Consider the following 14,845-nt stretch of genomic DNA (forward strand, 5'->3'; position numbering starts at 1 on the left):
TCTGAATGGTCAAAAACAGTGGGGTATTTTCCCATTCACTTTTAGCAAGTGCACAGTTGGGGACTCGTCTGTAAAATACCTTTTTATATAAACCGGGTTGTGGGAGATCTGAGGAAAGAGAATTTAAAAATGCATGTCCTTACAACTCATTAGAACGGTATGCATGGGGGTGAAGCAACCTGCTTGCCAGAACAAGACGACCTGAGTTCAGTCCTCAGTCTCCCACCCAGTAATCTTGGGAAAACCACTTACCCACTCGGTGCCACAGTTGGATGAGTTGGGATTCACTCATTCATTGAACATTTATTGAATGCCTATTATATGTCAGGGTTTGTTCTAAGAACCAACAGAACAACTCTGACTTCAAGAGATAAAAATGTCTGCTCTTACCGAGCCTTTATTCTAGCAGGAAGAAGACAAAGCATGTGGTACATCAAGAGGTAATAATGGTTATGGAAAGAAAATAGGGTGAAGGATGTGGGCGTGGTTGCCAGATGTAGCGAATAAAAATACAGAACACAAAGTTGAACATGAATTTCAGATAATGGATAATTAGCATAAATGTCTCAAGTACTGCATGGGACATAGTTATGTTAAAAATTATTTGTTAATCTGAAATTCAAATTCAACAGGCCATGCTGTATTTCGTCTTCCAACTCTAGATGTGGCGGGTATGGGGGTGGCGATAGAATTTCCGGTAGGATGAGCCGAGTGGTGGAGCTCACTGACAGGGTGATATTTGAGCAGGGAAAGAGAAGGCGCCAGCTGTGCAGGTACCTGGGTGGGAAGAATTCCAGGTCCGGGAGTATTGGAGGAACGACAGGAAGGCCACCTGGCTCTAGCAGAGTGAGAAGGGGAGACAGAAAGGTAACGGGAGGGGCAGTGCTTTGGAGGCAAGGTTTACGGCTATTTCAGCCTTTACTCCGGGGCAGGGGAAGCTGCGGGGACATCGGGAGCAGAGGAAGGCTGTGATACAACATGCAGAAGGGGTCTACTCAGCTGCTGGTTAGGCAGCTCTTGAAGGGTTTCAAGTGAAAAATGGTGATAGGGACCTGGGGAACAGCAGTAGGGGTGGTGTGAAGGGATTGGATTCTGAGTATATTTCACAGGCAGAGCCCAGTGGATATCCTGGTTTATTGGGTGTGGCGTAAGAAAGGAAGAGACGTCAAAATGACCTAAGATTTTGGCCCACTGCTCACAGGATGGAGGGTGCTACTGAATTTAAAGAGATTGTTGTAGGGTCCAAGGGGTTTTCTTGGGGTGGGGGGTGAGACGGAGGAGAGGGAAGAGAGAAACGACAGTTGGGAGTTTGGTCTGGGGCCTGGTTGAGATGTTTTGTACATACTTGTTCTGGTTTTGTAACAAGCAACTCCAAACTGAATGGCAGAAAACCATTTTATTCTCCTCAGGGATCCTGTGGGTCAGGAATTTGGACAGGGCACAGCGGGGATGGCTTCTCTGTTCCACTGTGTTTGGGCCCTCGCTGGGAAAATTCCAGTAGCTGAGGGGTGACATCATCTCATCTGGCACCTGAACTGAACACTCGAAGGGTAGGCCCAGCCGGGGACGGCCAGTGGGAGCACACGTGGACCCTCCATGTGCCTTAGGCTTCTCCATGCAGGTGACTGGGTCTCTAGTGGGGGCTTTTGCAGAGAGTATACCTTTAAGCTCAGGTGGAAAATGCATGATTTTTTTCTGACCTGGCATCTGAGTCATGCAGTGTCAGGTCTGCCACATTCTGTCCATTACAAGCGAGTCACAAAGCCAGCTCTGACTCGGGGGGAGAGGAATTTAATGGGGACGTGGCAAGGGCCCATTGCCAAAGGTCTTATGGGGTGAGGGCTACTGTTGCTGCCGTCTTTGGGAAACGCCTGCCAAGCAGCAAGAGGACATGTCAATTTAGCACTTGTGTACACATGGCTTCGGGGTGTCGGGGAGAGATCTGATCCGTACATGTTATTTTGCAAGTCATGGTCATACAGGTGTCATGGAAAGGCCTGAAGTTGGTGGAGACGATGAAGGGAGTTTGTATAGACTGAGAACCGGGCCCAGGGCAGAGCGCTCGGGTCACGGGGACAATGTTCAAAGGTCAGAGAAAAGAAAAAAACAGTAAAGGAGAGACATGTCCAGTGAGATAGGAAGAAAAATGTGATATCCTGGAATCTAGTGGAGGTGTTTTCAGGAATAAGGGTCAAGTTGTTGATGGGTCAAGAAAGATGGAGACTGAAGATGGGCCATTGGGTTTAGCAATACGCGGTCACTGATCCCCTGGTGGAGGGCAGTTTTGTGAGTGTGAGAGTGAAAGCTGGGCTGGAGGCGGGGAATCGGAGATGAGGAGTAGAACCGACTCTTCAAGCATTTTGCTGTAGAGAGGAATAGAGAAACGGGTGGTAGCTGGAGGGGAAAGGAGAGAGGTAAGCTTTTTCCCCTCAGATGTGGGAGAGGATCCAGTGGAAAGAGGAAAATATGATGGAGGTGAGAGGGTGGGAATTGCTGGAGCAGTGTCCTTCAGTAGGTGACGGGAGGAAGGGGTCACGTGCACCAGTATGTGCTGTGAGTTGGCCAGGGAGAAAGGAAGGCGGAGTGTGTGAGCACAGATGCTGGTAGGTCTTTTGATTATTTCAATTTTCCTATTGACACGAAGGGCATACTAATAGTACTTATCACATTGGATTGCTATGAAAATAATGGTTTTTTCCTCTAAAGCACTTAGAATAGTTGCTGGCACATAAAGTTAATATATATTTTAGTCTGACTTTAAGCCCTTACTCTTTGAAAATATTTTTTCAAAAGATTATCTTTTTTAAGATAATCTTTTACTGAAGAATAACACACACAAAGTTGCAAATGAGTTTATGGCTCAGTGAATTAGCACAAAGTGAACACACTTAGGTACCACACCCAGATCAAAAAATAGAACATTAGTGGTATCTAATTGTTTTTTGTTTTTTTCTCCCTTAAATGTCCTTAGTTCCAGAAATAGAAAGCTACTCATCCCTGTGTTGGGACCCAGGATATTTCTGAAGAATTTCCTGGCCTGTGAAACCCTAAAGTCTGGTAATATGATTAACACCGACGATTCCAATAAACCTTACTGGGCCATCCTGCTGGAGGAAAGAAAAAAGTCAATTCCCAAATGTCCTGTAAGTTTCCAGAGTCATGAGAAAACTTCTAAACCATGACGCCAGTTGCTCGAGCATTCTTCAAATCATCTGCCTAAATGAGTGACTTTACTCTTCTGTTATGAAAACCAATAATACTTTTAAAGAATTTCAGATTCTTGAAGATAAAAATGCCTCTTGCCCCCTTCAGTTAACCACATATTTACTGGATTAGTCATCTGTCCCTTTTTCTTGTCTTTGTCCCCAAAAAAGGTCCGTTTTCCCTTACAGAGTCTCTGCAATCCAGTTTCCTCGCGAAGTTACTAGGAAGGGGATGGTGTGTGACCACTTCTAAGACAAGGGTCGTCACTTAGACATGGTCTGTGTCTGCAGCGATTTTCTGCATCGCTTCGTTCTCTTCCGAGGATGCAAGCCACAGAGCCGAGCGGAACAGCTCGCGTACTTCTGGCCTGGAAGCTGTGTGTCTCGGGCTTTTGCCACCTACTTTTGTATGGTTTCCTGCACACAGCCTCTCACACACTTGCGCGCACACATACCCTGTAATTGTGGTAATTGTTTATTAGCTGAAAATTAGTGTTTGGGAAAGCCTGCCTCTTTTTAAATCGAGGGCACTTTCATGTGCAGCCAGCACTCGGTCTGTGCCTTCTCCTTCTGATCTTCCTCGTTTTAGTGTTTACTTTTCTGGGCAGCCTGCCTGGTGGGAATTCGTTCTCCCAGCGTCCCGATTGTTAGCGCGGCCATGCTGTGGTATCGAGAGGAAGCGCGGCCCGCTCTCGCAGTGCTGAGTTTAACAATCGGTATTTAATGAGCTCGCCCAGAACCCAGTTACCACTCCCAGGGGAATGTATAACCCGTTTTCATGTGGAAGCAAATCAGGAAGGAAATAACATCCATGTTTTGAAGTTAACTTTATTATATGAAGGTAGCATACAAAATACATTCATGGTGACTAGAGATGTAGGACCAAATTGTGTCTGTCTGAACATCTGCAGCATATAGTCTTGGTCCACATAAAAGTAACTTTAAAATTCCAGTTTCCTTAAATAGTTCTGCACAAAACACACACACGCGATATATATACACACAGAGCTACTCCCGCTGTCAGTCAGAGATGTGCTCCTCCTTTAATCAATGAAAAGGGGACACCAAGGAGCTGTTTCCTGTTTGACGTTCTCCGGGGCTGGGAAACCAGGTGTAGCTGGAAGACCTAAGTAACAGTTTCCAGGATTTGGACGGATTTGTTCCAGGGGCTAAAACTGAGGTCAGCGTCACTGCTTGCATGTGGTTGTCCCCTCCACACATGCTGTCACACGTACATTAGCTCAAATCCTGAAAGGAGGTGCTGGTTCTTGCACTGTTAGTGCCAACCGTTTTTGTCATATATGACAAATGGTTCTAAGCATCCTAGCAGTGCAGTAGTGTTTTCGTTTTCAGGGCTGTTTTAATGAACCAGGCTGGCAAGCGCTTTGCAACGAGACAGAGCACCCATTACTGCAAGCTGCCAGTTTTCCATGGTAAGACTCCAGATGGGAACGTATTTTTGACTGATGACTCACGTGGTCTACACACCAGAGTCTTTTAAGAAACTGAATTAACGTAGTTCTAAGAGATGTTTTTCTTTTGGTAAGATGGTTTTAACTAAGGTCTTGTCATGATTAAGTATTAGATTACTGATATCAAGACATTACACACAGAGCTAAGGTCTGTCTTTGTTTTCACTAATTGTTGGATCTCTATCCAATCTGAAAAACCTAGAGAATTGGTTGAGGTCTTCTTTTATTTTCCCCATGTTTAACCCCCTTCTGGTTACCTGGTTTACACTATTGCCAGTTGTCACAGGTGCCTTTGTGCATGTAAAGAAGAAGGACGAAGCTTTTCCCCTCTGGCCCTGGCGCTGGGTGGCGAGGCCTGACTGGCTCCTGGGCTGGCCACAGGCCCCCCGTCACCCCCACCTCTCACTTGGGAAGTGCTGACACTTCCATCTCTTCAAAGAACCTTGAAACCAGACAATGACACAGGGAAGTCAGCAAAGATTCTTCTGTTACTTATATTTCAGGTTCTAGAGTTAAGTTACATGCATAATGTAACGGAAGCAGACTGTCCTCTGCCAGCAGCAACAACCCGCTCTGCCTGCCCAGCTCTGACTGGCTTCAGAAGGTGCGGGGTCTGCCGGCCAGCCGAGAGCTCCGGGGTTCTTAGACCCTGAACAGTGGGCCCCCTTTTGTACCCTGTCTCCCCTTTCCATCATCCTCAGACCCAAGACAAGGTCCAAAGCCCATGGAAAGGCTTTTCGCCTGTGGGTGACTGATGGATATCCTGAGTCCCAATTGTAGAACTGTCTTGCATAAATTACATACCACCTTTTTTCTCAAGGAGCATAAAGTGCTTAATAAACATTGGTTAATGCTCTCACACATCTTCCCAGGAGACAAACATGAGATCGTGAATCCCAATTAAATAAAAAGGAAACACGACTGACTTCCTATCCTTCGGGTCCCAACTGTTGCAGTGAGTTGGTTCGCTTGGTATGGAGATGGGGTTTTCACTTGCCTTATCTGTTTAAATTTCATCTGTCCTCATTTTGGTAGAGAGAAAACCCTGCACAAGACGGCATTTTCTCCTCGGCTTCCTTTTATAACTAACTGTACAAAACAGGTTAATACAAAACACTGAGTTGTGTCTTGACTATACATTGACACTCAAAGTAGAGCCTGACGTTATTTGTTTAAAATGTGGCTTCAAGCCCAACATAACCCTAACAGACAAGACTCATTCCGATTAGCTTGCTAGGAGCCTCGTGCCAAGTGTCAGGCCAGGGGGCCAGCTGGGCGCGGGGTGAGCTCTCAGTGGCCGGGGGCCAGTGGTCTGGCCTCAGATGTGACCACCATCCTCAGTGCTGGAAACAGTGCGCCACATGCAGGAATGGGCAGAAAACCAGCCCTGTAGCTAAAGCTTTAAAATTTGCTTTGTAATTCCAAAAAGTGTTTGTCCTTTTCTTGTCTCCCAGAATCCAGAAAATGCCCCTCACCCCCTGTCCTGTGCCCCCAGCAGGGCTCTCAGAAGCGGGCGGGTCAGGTGAGGGCTGCAGACACCCCTGAAGGACCTCTCAGCCCTCTCCCCTGCCCTGCCCCACCCTCTCCCTTGCATGTGGTCCAGCTCAGCGGCCTTCTCCTGCCCTGTCCTATTTTCTTCCTTTCTCCTGTCTTTCCTTCTTACATGTCACATCTGGAGAGGACCCAGAGGCAATTGCTTAGGCCGGCGGCTTAAGGTGTGTGGCCGCCTGGCGTGGCCGGTGTCCCTTCTGGACTGTCCACGGCTCTGTGCCCTGAGGCCCGGGGGGGAGGAGCAGGCAAGTGTTACGGCTTGGAAAAACCTTTAACAACGAGTCACATGAGGGTTCAGCAGGGGCCGTCTTCACTTGTCACTGTTACTCTGTTTATCTGGGGTTACGTTCTTGTTAGTCAAGAGGAAAAAGCACTATTGAGAATCACAAAAAGCAGCTGGCTCCTGTGGAATGGTAGAGGTGTAAATTTATATGTGGATAATACTGGCAAAAGCTAGTTTTCTGGGGGCATACATACACATGTGCTTGTAGAAATAAGGCTGTGTGTCCAACCTTAGACGGGTGGGATGGAGTATAAGACCACCGAGTTGTAGTCTGGGGGAGGAGAGCAGCACGCGACCTTCCTTTCCAGCTCGGAGTTGTCGTAGGTGAATCTGCGCCTGCCTTTGCTGACGTGCCCGCAGCTGGAATGGCAGAAGGTGGGCCTGGTGAGGTCACAAAGCCCCGACTCCTTACTCTTACTGGTCACTCTCAAGCTAAAGAAAACAAAAAGGAAAAATCACATGTACAAAATCGGTTTCTTGACATCAAGCACTAAAGTCCACTCCTTTGTGATGCGTCATTTATTCACAACTGTCCTAGAGTCGATGGTCGTTGAACCCCACCTCGACCTCCAGTCAGACTCTGCGCTAGAGCTGCACAGTGCCCCTCTGCTGCCAGCTGGGTGTCAGCGGGCGTGAGCTGTGATGACATCATGCAAATCCATAACTCCACGTGGAAAATGACTGCAACACTTGGGTACAGCCCTTCTCCGTTCTTGGGCTGGTTAGCTACTGTGGGAGGCTGCGAAATGCTCCTCACCCCAAATATTGATGTCAGACCCCCAGGCCTATCGATAGCACCTTGTATAGCAAGAGACGTGGTTAAGCTGCGGGACTTCACAGGAGGAGCTCAGCCTGAGCTACCCAGGTAATCACTTGCGGCAATCACGTGCGTCCTAAGACAGGCAGAGGAAGAGTCCCACCCAGACACAGGAGGAGGTGACATGAGGGCAACCATGAGCCCAGGAATGCCTGGAGCCACCAGCAGCTGGGAAAAGGAAAGATTCTGCCCCAGAGCCTCTGGAGGCAGCAGGGCCCTGTCAATACCTTGGTTTTGGACTTTGGCTGCCAGAACTGCAAGAGAAAAAGTTCCTTTGTTTTGAGCCACCAAGTTTGCGGTCATTTGTTACAGTGGCCTCAAGAAACAAACAGCTTCATACAAAAAGCTTCGTGCAAATGTCTCCCTCTCATGTTTGTGTTCTAGAGGAGAACACTTGACATCTGGGAACCGTATATGAGGAGCAAGGCTCCCAAGTGAAGACACTGGCTTCTGGGTTCTGTATGTTACGTCCAGCCTAAGACAGCCACAAGGAGGCAAACCTTCTCTTGTCCTTTCGTGGTCACTGTCCTCTGACAGCTGGGACGAGAATGAGCGCAGCTGCACACCATCGCATTATTGGGGTGGTCCCGAACTAGCAGGACGAGCGTTCGCTCCATGTTCTGTGTTTTCAGTCTCGAAGTAGAGGATGTAATGCATGGGTTTCCTTTCTTCACAAAGATACAGACACACGTGGCCACCCATCTTCTGACGTGTTCCAAAACAGGAAGCACAGAGCGTGGGACCCTCCGCTTTCCCATCCATTCCTCCCTCACCTGTGCCCGGAGCACTCGGGGTGCCGGCCTCTGGTGCCAGCGCTGTGCTGGTGGTGAAAGGAAACACCCAGGAGCAGTTTGCCTGGAAGTGTCCCTGTCCTCTGCGGTTACTTGTGGTTGGACCGCGCTGTGTCACCGGGAGGCCTGTGCCGCCCTCCGCTGCTTTAGCTCAGGGTCTGCAAGTACCGCCTGTGGGCTGGCCTCAGGCCCCGTTTGTTATTTTAAACAACAGCTTTACTGAGATAGGATTGACATACTATCCAACTCACCTGTTTCAAGTGTACAGGTCAGTGGTTTTAGCATATTCACAGCGGGTGCGACCGTCATCCCCCACACCCATTAGTGCACCCAGCTGTTCCTCTTCCCCACACCCCACGCCCCCAGCCCACACCCCACATGCTACACAAACACTGGTCTGTTCCTGTCCCTAGCGATTGGCCTATCCTGGGCGTTTTCTTTAAGCGGAGTCATGTATGTGGTATTTTATGACTGGCTTCTTTTACTTAATGTTTTCGAGGTTCGTCCACATTGTAGCGTGTATCAGTACCGCACACTTTTCACTGACAGGTCATAGTCCGTGTGTGGACATACTGCATTTACTTATCCATTCACCAGTTTGGTGGACATCTGGCTTGTTTCGACTTTGGGCTATTATGAATAGTGCTACTGTGAACATTTGTATCCACGTGTTTGTCTGGCTATGTTTTCATTTCTGTCGGGTACACACATGAGGAGTGAAGCCTCTAGATTACAGAGACTCCACTTAACGCCTGGAGGAACTGCCACGCTGTTTCCCGGAGTGGCCGCACCGCTTCACATTTCCACGGCAGCCGAAATGGCTCCCCCTTGTCCCCATGCCCACCAACACTAACTGTTTGATCCTAGCCATCCCAGGGGTATGAAGTACATCTCACTGTGGCTTTGGTTTGCATTTGCCTGACTAACGATGCTAAGCCCCTTTTCATGTGCCCACTGGCCACCGCCACCTGTGTGGTAAATCAAGGTCATCGGGACACAGCCACGCCTCCCTGCTTATACACTGCCCAGGGCCGTGTTTATACTACAGTGCAGGGCTGAGTAGTTGTTTCCTCTCTGGCCTCTTGAGAAAGTCTGCTGACTCCTGAGTTAGATGCAAGAGGCGCGTGGGTGCTGCCTGCAGTGAGACAGGCAGGCATTTGAACCAGGGAAGGAAGGAAAAAAGGAAGGAAGGGAGGGAGGAAGGGAGGAAAGGGTGCCTGATAGGCCCAGCCTTTCCCCGCCCAGCACTACCAGGTGGGGACCAGCAGAGACCCCGAAATGATGCGCAGGGCAGTGCACTATAAAACCGGGGCCTACATAATTCTGACAGTGGCGGTCAGGGGGTCACCGGACGGAGGGAGGGAGTCGGCCAGGGTCAAACAGGCATGGGTCTCAGGGCTGCACGTCTTAGGCCTGGAAAACAGCACGTGACCCTTGTGCAAACGCTGCGGGCGGGGCTCATAAGGGCCAGCCTCCCTCCCCGCCCCTGCAGCTCTGTCCTCACAGTAGGGCACGGAGGTTCCCTTCCGCCTGGGCACTGTGCTCCATGGGTTAGGCTGCCTGTGTCTCCTGAGGCTTTCTGCGTATTTTCTCTTCTTAAGCCCCAGTCTTCCTTCCTAGAGCACGATACTCATGTCTGATTTTATGTCCTCCTTCCTGCCTTTCTGGGGAAAAATAGTATTTTTCTGCGTTGCCTGGACACTGTGGTTCAGGAGGGCGACCAGCCCTCAAATATCCCCACGAACCCCCCTTCCCAGCATTTCCTCCTCGCCCCTCCGTCATGGACCACGGAAAGGTAGCCAGCTCCCTTACTCGGTCTTCACTGAGGCCTTGGGTTTGCTGTCGGTCCAGGTGAAGCGCTTCAGCAGCGGAGAGGTCTGCAGAGTTTCTCCGTCCACCCGGAGATCCTGGCGGGAAGGGAAGAGGTCACACTTCCTGCTTGGCCAGAGGGCTCCACGCCAAGTCGGGGATGACCTGGGGGATGCCCCCCCAAGTCACTCCAGCTGTCCTCACCTCCGCAAGCCCTGCCCACGAGGACAAAGCGCTGTCTCTACACTGACCATTCTAAAGTTGCTCAGCTGCAAGAAATGCCTCTTGCCACTGGCTCTGAGGCCTGTGAGGCCGCCGAGCTCCTCCCGCGTGAGGGCGGGGAGGCTGATATTGGGAGATCTTCCATGTTTGCTCAGTGTCACCCTTAGACTTAAAACGAAGCAGCAAAACAAAATTTCCAGCTACTCCACCTTTGTTTTCTGCAGCTTAGTTGTGAGGTTTTTAAATGTTTAACTCATCTTTTCCTCTTTATCTGGTGTGTTTGAAGAAGTTTTGGTGCTTTCACGGTGATGGTGTGTCATGCAGCGTGTCATACAGGGTGTCATGCGGGGTCTCTGGTCCCGCTCCCCACACAAGAACGCAGGACATGGTGAGGCCAAAAAGGAACACCCACGGAGCCATAGGTAGGGGAGTCACACCACTATATTCTCGCTGGCGGCTGGTTTGGAGACACAGGAAACAGGAGCCACACAATCTGCAACCTGCCGTCCACTTCTCTGCCAACCAACCAACCCCACTTGCTAGCTGCAATCCCCGCTTGCTAGCTCAGCCACCATCTGCTGCTAGCGTAGCCATGGCAGTTATATTAGTGACCAATGGCTCACTGGTTACAGCTGACGGCCCACTAGCCACAGCTGATGGCCATCCAATCACAACTGATGGCCATTTGCTACCTGAGCCAGCACCTTTCCACGTGAGGCAGAGAGCCTGGAAACTGCTCTCCTGGTTCTGTCCCCACACTGTGCTATGTCACAGGCCACATTGTTTGCACTGTAGCTGGTTTTCCAGGCCCTCTGTAAGACATGGGCATCACGGATGCTTTTCAAACTTTCACGTGCAGGTGAATCCCCTGGGGCCCTTGTGCCGGTGCAAAGCCTGACTGTGGGGACAGAGCCAGGAGTGCAGTTTCCAGGCTTTTGGTCTCACGTGGAAAGGTGCTGGCTCAGGTAGTAAATGGCCATCAACTGTGATTGGATGGCCATCAGCTGTGGCTAGTTGGCCGTCAGCTGTCACCAGTGAGCCATTGGCCACTAATATAACTGCCGTGGCTACGCTAGCAGAAAAAAGGGGGCTCGCAAGAAGATGGTGGCTGAGCTAGCAAGAGCGGACTGCAGTTAGCACGGCAGGTTGCGGATAGTGTGGCTCCTACTTCCTGTGTCTCCAACCCAGCCTCCAGCGAGAATATAGTGGTATGACTCCCCTACCTACGGCTCCGTGGGTGTTCCTTTTTGGCCTCACCATGTCCTGCGCTCTTATGCGGGGAGCGGGACCAGAGACTCCGCATGACACCCTGCATGACACTGACTCAGTGAGTGGGGGCGCGTCCTGGGAGCCAGCATCTCCAGCCCACTCAGTGGCAACAGTGCTCACCTGCAGGTCACCTGAGTGAAGGGGACTGGATGGCACGGCACTCCCGCCCTTCCCGCCCTCTCCTCCACGTCCTCTCTCAATGCCAAGTTCCAGAGCTTTAGAGAGACACACTGGTTGAGCCCTCTTGTTTGCCGGGCCGCTGGGATTGCTCCTCGCAGGGTGACTGGGTGGGAACACGCTGTCCAGCCTCCCCTCAGTAGGGAGGAGCACAGGCCTGGGTACAGACCCTGGATACCCCTTCTGGGTCTCAGGCTGCCCAAATGGGAGCACTGCCTGTGACGTCACCACTCACCAGCCACTCACAGGTTTGCGTTCCTCTACTCCCTGGAAAGCAGGGTTCCATCACTGATAGCCAAGAAGTTTAGAAACCCAGAGTGAAGTTTCCAAAGGGACAAATTACAACCAGGCGAGGACCTGGGCCATGGAGTGAATTCTGAGCCATCTTCAAACTCCGGAATTACCTACTTCTAAATGAGCGCTGTATAGCTGGGTGTTGTGAGTCCCCCTGAAATTGTCATGTCAGCCCCCGCTCACTGAGAGCTGCCAGACTGCTGGAGTTTGTTTGGATGGAGTCTGGCAAAGGGTCCTACTGAGGGGCATCGAGCGTGTAATTCCAATACTTACATCAAGCGTGCAGGTGGCAGTTGGTGCAAGTTCTTCAAAGGTTTTCATTTTTTCCAGGCTCATGAAATTGAAAGCATTTACGTATCTAAGGAGGAAACAGACAGAAAAATCAGGACAGGAAAATGCATTCAGCTTTCATTGGTCAGGAGACCGTGGGCACTGAATCCCAGCTAAGATGAGCCTAAATACCAGAAGGAGTCACCTTGCTCCTGAGGCTGAAATTCTCCTGCTGTGTTCCCCTGGGGTCCTGGCAGTGACGCCACTTCCTCCCATGGCTGCTAATCCACACTGGATAGTTCCGAGCAAAACCCGAGGGATGCTTGAGAGAATAGTGGATAGGCCTCTGGTCCCTTGTGGAATCAGAAATGATGCCCAGAGAAGTGATGTGACTTTATCATGTAGCTGCCTACTTCTGACAGGATGTGACGGGACAAATAAAATGACCCGCCGAGGTCACGTAGCTGATGTAATGGTGTAACTGAGTACTAGGTATGTTCTCTGCGCTTACAGAAAGGGCTAGTATTTGTGATTTCCCTGCGCTGCCTCCTGACCTGCTGTGGGCGATGCGTTAGGAAGGACTGTCAGATGTCAGACGAGTTCACCTACTGATTGAGTTTCTCACCCTGACACCCCGTCACCATCTGCCAGGCCCCATTTCTTAGGGCCAAGGCTGAGCAACACACTGGCAGGGCCCCAATAACTCTGTCACTTCCTTCCCCACCCCTCTCTGACCCAGTCAGACCCTGCCAATTTATTTCATCCAAGCTAGTTTTCTTATCTTTAAGAATGACGACTCAACTGTTTTAGCTTTTTGGGCTGGTTGTAAAGTATGAGCAGTGCTACAGACCTGAAACCCACCGCCACAAACGGGCTGGCCATGGGCTTCCAGGCCTGTCACAAGCAGAGGTCACTCTTTTCAGACTGTCGCAGCTCTTCCCCATGCCTTCCCTGGTCACTTGCCAAGTTTGGCTGAACTGAAGGCAGAGCGTGGGGTTGTGCCTACTGCAGATGAAGATGCTAGAAGGTCCACAGGATGGTCTGAGGCCTAAAGAGTTCTGACTGCATGGGAATAGGAAGGGGCTGTCAGAAAACCTGGTTAGAAGCTCTATCCTGCCACTTTCTAGCCGCACAATTTTGGCGAGCTCTCCTCCATGGCGCCTCAATGCCCTCCACCTGTCAGAGGACAGTGCCAGCTCCTGCAGAGAACTGTCAGGAGCATTAAAGGAGCGGTATAGGCGCAGAGCCTAGCACAGTGCCGACCGCACGGCGGTCTGCGTGACCACTGGAACTGGATGTGTGACACACATGGGACCATTAGTAATGACGTGTGTTACACGTGTGACTAGTACTAGACACGTGTGATACCCGTGTAACCATTAGTACGAACATGCTGATCCCCCACCGCCACTGGAGGCACTCGGCAAACATTTCTCCCCTCACCCCTTTCTCCAGTTTCCTCTGCAGTAATGACAGATATGTCCGTTTATCAGGCACGAAACCAAAATCCAGCTTGTTTAGTTTTATCTAAGGTCTCATGGAAAAAGTCAATGTCATTGGGGAAGAAACAGATGGAAGAATTATTCTAGAATAAGATAGATGAAAGAAACTAAAGAAATTAAAGGCAATGTGTTATCTGTTTTTGTTTTAAATTTTTATTTAATTTTTTTTTTTGCAATGTGTTATTCTTGATAGGATCCTGCTTTTCTTTTTTTTAATAAGGTATAAAAGACATTTGGAGAAATTTGACTATTTAACAATATTAAAGAATTATCAATTTCTTTGTGATAATTTTGGTGTGGCTACACGGGAGAATGTCCTTCTTACAAGATACATACCCAAGTATTTAGGGGTAAAGTGTCACAGTGCCTTAAGCCCTCTTTCCAATGGTTCAGCAAAAAGAAAAATACACACACGCGAGAGAATGCGTCGACATACAGAGATATGGATACGGATATAGTAGATATGTGCAAAATAGGGCTAAACGTTAGCTACAGTTACATTAGGAGGTAGGCTTTGTTTTTCTGTATGTTTGAAAATTATATACTATAAATTTGGGAAAAGAAAGATATCCTACCTGACATTATCAGAACTTCCTGAATTAAACCTTGGAGCTGAAATGTCTTCCTTGAAGAAGTCCTCCGAGAAGGCGGGAGCTGAGTATGTAAATCCACTGTTTCCTGTCAGTATGGCGTTTAGTGGGATATAGTCTTTGCCATCCTAAAATACCAAAGATACAGCTCTAATTGACAAATTTCTACTTCAAACTATTTCTGTGAAACATTATGTTAGCTTCAACTATGTCATTTCCACAATCTTAGCTGTGTTTTGCAAAAATAATTTTGCATGCTTGCACACACACACACACACACACACACACACTCTTTAAAACTGCCAATCTCAGCTATCAATAGCTATTAAAAACAACAAGTGAAAACCCCCTTGACCTACATTCAAAGGCATTTGGCTTCTGATATTCTAGATAAATTTAGCTTTACCTGTTGTACATTGGCTTGAAGCAGATCGCCTAGCTTTTCCACAAGTTCTGCAAATCTTGGCCTTTCTTTGGGGTCTTTGTGCCAGCAGTCCAACATGATCTGATAGCTGTCGGGTGAAAGCACAGTAGAAAGAGCTGGAGAGCACTGGCAGCTATATACATCACCCCACGTATCACATCAGCAAAGCGA

At 49.3% G+C, this 14,845-nt stretch overlaps 1 protein-coding gene across 1 annotated transcript in view; it reads right to left on the reverse strand.

Moving 5' to 3' along the window:
• Positions 1 to 4,013: 4,013 nt before the first annotated feature.
• FLT1 (fms related receptor tyrosine kinase 1) overlaps positions 4,014 to 14,845 on the reverse strand; it is a 159,265-nt gene continuing 148,433 nt past the window's right edge. The window contains exons 26-30 of the mRNA XM_033104221.1: positions 14,657 to 14,762; positions 14,236 to 14,378; positions 12,162 to 12,246; positions 9,930 to 10,024; positions 4,014 to 6,941 (exon numbers count right to left, since the gene is read on the reverse strand). Of these exons, the coding sequence (XP_032960112.1) occupies positions 6,740 to 6,941; positions 9,930 to 10,024; positions 12,162 to 12,246; positions 14,236 to 14,378; positions 14,657 to 14,762 (631 nt within the window). The 3' untranslated portion in view covers positions 4,014 to 6,739. The remainder of the gene's footprint in view (positions 6,942 to 9,929; positions 10,025 to 12,161; positions 12,247 to 14,235; positions 14,379 to 14,656; positions 14,763 to 14,845) is intronic.

The sequence above is a fragment of the Rhinolophus ferrumequinum genome, chromosome 4 (assembly GCF_004115265.2).
Source record: "Rhinolophus ferrumequinum isolate MPI-CBG mRhiFer1 chromosome 4, mRhiFer1_v1.p, whole genome shotgun sequence".
NCBI lineage: Eukaryota > Metazoa > Chordata > Mammalia > Chiroptera > Rhinolophidae > Rhinolophus > Rhinolophus ferrumequinum.